At 54.7% G+C, this 3,523-nt stretch overlaps 1 protein-coding gene across 1 annotated transcript in view; it reads left to right on the plus strand.

Moving 5' to 3' along the window:
• LOC107300281 (GTPase IMAP family member 2-like) overlaps positions 1-3,274 on the plus strand; it is a 7,176-nt gene extending 3,902 nt beyond the window's left edge. The window contains exons 2-3 of the mRNA XM_015829618.1: positions 957-1,692; positions 3,219-3,274. Coding sequence (XP_015685104.1) covers positions 957-1,692; positions 3,219-3,274 — 792 coding nt within the window. The remainder of the gene's footprint in view (positions 1-956; positions 1,693-3,218) is intronic.
• The last annotated feature ends 249 nt before the right edge of the window (positions 3,275-3,523 follow it).

Raw genomic sequence — 3,523 nt, forward strand, 5'->3', positions numbered from 1 at the left:
GAAGGAAGGAAAAGAGGGTGGGACAAAGGATGGGAGGAAGGGAAGAGAGAGGGAAGGAATTGAAGGAAGGAAGGGTGGGAAGCAGGGAGGGAGGAAGGAAGGAAAAGAGGGGGTGGGACAAAGGATGAGAGGAAGGGAGGAGAGAGGGAAGGAAGGAAAAGAGGGAGGGAGGAAGGAAGGAAGGAAAAGGGGGAGGGATAAAGGATGGGACGAAGTCAGGAGAGAGGGAAGGAAGGAAGGAAGGGTGGGAGGAAGGAAGGAAGGAAAGAAGAAAGGAAGGAAGGAAAAGAGGGTGGGACAAAGGATGGGAGGAAGGGAAGAGAGAGGGAAAAATGAAGGAAGGAAGGGTGGGAAGCAGGGAGGAAGGAAGGAAGGAAAAGAGGGGAGGGACAAAAAATGAGAGGAAGGGAGGAGAGAGGGAAGGAAGGAAAAGAGGGAGGGAGGAAGGAACGAAGGAAAAGGGGGAGGGATAAAGGATGGGAAGTCAGGAGAGAGGGAAGGAAGGAAGGAAGGGTGGGAGGAAGGAAGGAAGGAAGGAAGGAAAAAAGGAAGGAAGGAAAAGAGGGGATGGGACAAAGAATGAGAGGAAGGGAGGAGAGAGGGAAGGAAGGAAAAGAGGGAGGGAGGAAGGAAGGAAGGAAAAGGGAGGGATAAAGGATGGGACGGAGGGAAGGAAGGAAGGAAGGGTGGGAGGAAGGAATGAAGGAAGGAAGGAAGGAAAAGAGGGTGGGACAAAGGATGGGAGGAAGGGAAGAGAGAGGGAAAAATGAAGGAAGGAAGGGTGGGAAGCAGGGAGGAAGGAAGGAAGGAAAAGAGGGGGAGGGACAAAGGATGGGAGGAAGGGAGGAGAGAGGGAAGGAAGGAAGGGTGGGAAGGAGGGAGGGAGGGGGGAAGGAAGGAAGGAAGGGTGTATCAAGGCGACATGGACGCCAGTCTTTCTCTCATGTTGTCTTCAGACGTCCCTCCTGGGCACGGGAGAAATCTCTGGATTCCTTTGTGTAACGTTGCTTTCCAACCTCGCAGGGGAGGACGCTGACTTCCGGCTGATCCTGGTCGGAAAGTCTAAAGGCGGGAAAAGCGCCACGGGCAACACCATCCTCGGCCGGAGGGTGTTCGAGTCCACCTTGGGGCCAAACGCCACCACCCTGAGGTGCCAAAGGGGTCAGGGAACCTGGCAGGGCAGGAAGGTCTCCGTGGTCGACACGCCCGGCATTTTCGATTCTGAAAACTACACGGAGATTGTGCGACGCGAGATCATGGCTTGCCTTCAGCTGTCCTGGCCCGGCCCCCACGCCCTGATCTTGGTGACCCAGTTGGGGTGCTTCACTGCGGAAGATGCGGCTGCCGCAAACTGTGCCTGGGATATCTTCGGGGCCGAGTCCGCCAGGCGCACCATCGTCCTCTTCACCCGCCTGGAGGATCTGGGAGGGGCCTCCCTGCAGGAGTACGTCCGAAAGTCCAACAACTGGGATCTGCGGAAGCTGATCCTGCAGTGCGGGAACCGCTTCTGCGGGTTCGACAACAAGGCTGCGGGAGCCGAGCGGGAGAGGCAGGTCTCGGAGCTGATGGCGACGGTGCAAAGCGTCATTTTTGAGAACAAGGGGACACCCTACGTCAACCAGCTGTACTTGGAGCCCAACGTGTGTGATGAACATGTCAAGAGGTTCCTTCAGCGAAACCAAGAGCCGTGGAGTAGATCCATCGAAAAGGTCCTCCATCTATGGAGGCTGGTCATTTCTGAATTCGAAAAGTTGTATTTCCTGTATCATTCCAAACGGAAAGATATACGTTCTTTCATAAAAGATGCACGTAAAGTGTTTCGCTGGTTTTTCCCCAAACGTGTTTGAAGTACGACTTCATTTTTGGCCACAAAATCCGGAAACGGTGCGGTTCGTAAGTCCCTTTTCTTTCTTCGAGAAATAAACAATGGCAGACCCGCAGATCTGGTGTCCTCTCTGCTTCTCCTTTGCCTTTGACTGCTGAAATGGGCCTGGGGGGGTCAGCTGGGGGTCGTCCCTGCCCTTCCTGGGGTCCAGCGAGAGAAGCGGGTCCTTATCTTTAAAGATCCTCCTCCACCTTCTCAAGGGCACCAGAATCCTGCCCCACAGCCCTTCAACGCCAGCCCGGCCCCACGTCCTTGCCTTTGCCCCAGTCCAACCCAGTGTCACCAGTATCAAAGGGGTGTTTCCCCCATAAGCCGAGAGCATCCCAGGTGGGTGACGTCTGTTCTGTACACACGAGGGGAATTCAGCGTGTTTGTCATCCTTCCCACTTAGTCCAATTAGCAAAAAAAGGACTCCTCGGTCTTCCCCCCCCCCAGGGTATACTTTACAGATTAGAGCAGGGGTCCCCAACCACCCAATCTGTGGACCGGTACCAGGCAGCGGCATGCCAGAAACCTGTCCATGCAAACAAACGGAATCCCATCCGCAGAGACGCAGGCAACACATGAAGCCAAACACTCCTTCTGGTCCGCGGTAAAACCTCTCTGCACGGAAGCGGTCCCTGGTGCCCAAAAGGCTGTTGGGAAGGGGGTGTTGGATCTGTTGGTTTGGCGCCACGATGACGCAATGAACTTTCCCTTTTCCCCTGACCAACCCCTCCCCCTCCCTGTGTTATCGGTCCACGTCCAATTAAAAGTTCTCAGGCTGTTTTGGAAAGGGACCCTGCGGTTGTCTCGATCAGCTCTGCCATTCGTCACTGGAGGTGGGAGGAAATCCATACCTGTATGTGTATGTCAAGGGAAATTGGGAGGGTGGGGGAAATGACGATTGGACACCGATGGACTGATCAAGGGCAGGGGGTGGGGGGCGGAGCAGGGAAAGGGGGGGAAAGGCAAACTTTGCGCGGGAATGCTCCGATCCAGCTTTGCTTACACTGTAACTGCTGGAATTTAGGAATGAGAAGCTTTCGTGTCAAGGAACGGAGTCGAGGGTGTTTCTTTCCGAAAGGTCTAAATTGGGGTGAGCCTGACACACTTTGAGCTCGGCATATATTCTCTCACGGGTTTCCATCGCTTAAGCCAGGGGTACCCAACCTTCCTGGGCTGGCGGCCCGGTGGGAGAGGGAGGGGCAGGCGCCTTATGTGCATGTGTGCAAACATGACAATGGCTATATGTGTGCGTGCATGCACACACACACAGGCCGTGAGCGTGCGCGCCATGCCACTCTCAGCGACGCCGGTATCTGTGTGAGGCTTGTGATGCCGACAACGCCAGGCTCGCGGCGATACGACTACCGGCGCGAGGATCGTACTGGCGCCAACTCCATGTGAGGCTTACGCCACGGCCTATGTGAGAGTAGCAGCAACGGAGGAATGAGAGGGGATGAGCACGCACACACAGGTGCAGGCACTGCTCAACTACTCCCTCCCTCCTTTCTTTCTTTCTTTCTTTCTTTCTTTTTCTTTCTTTCTTTCTTACTCTCTCTCCCTCCCTCCTTTCTTTCTTTCGTTCTCTTTCTTTCTATATTTCTGTCTGTCTTTCTCCCTCCCTTCTTTCTTTTTCTTTCTTTCTCTCCCTCT

The sequence above is a fragment of the Protobothrops mucrosquamatus genome, unplaced genomic scaffold (genome assembly GCF_001527695.2).
Source record: "Protobothrops mucrosquamatus isolate PMUCROS unplaced genomic scaffold, P.Mucros_1.0 scaffold6562, whole genome shotgun sequence".
NCBI classification, from domain to species: Eukaryota; Metazoa; Chordata; class Lepidosauria; order Squamata; family Viperidae; genus Protobothrops; species Protobothrops mucrosquamatus.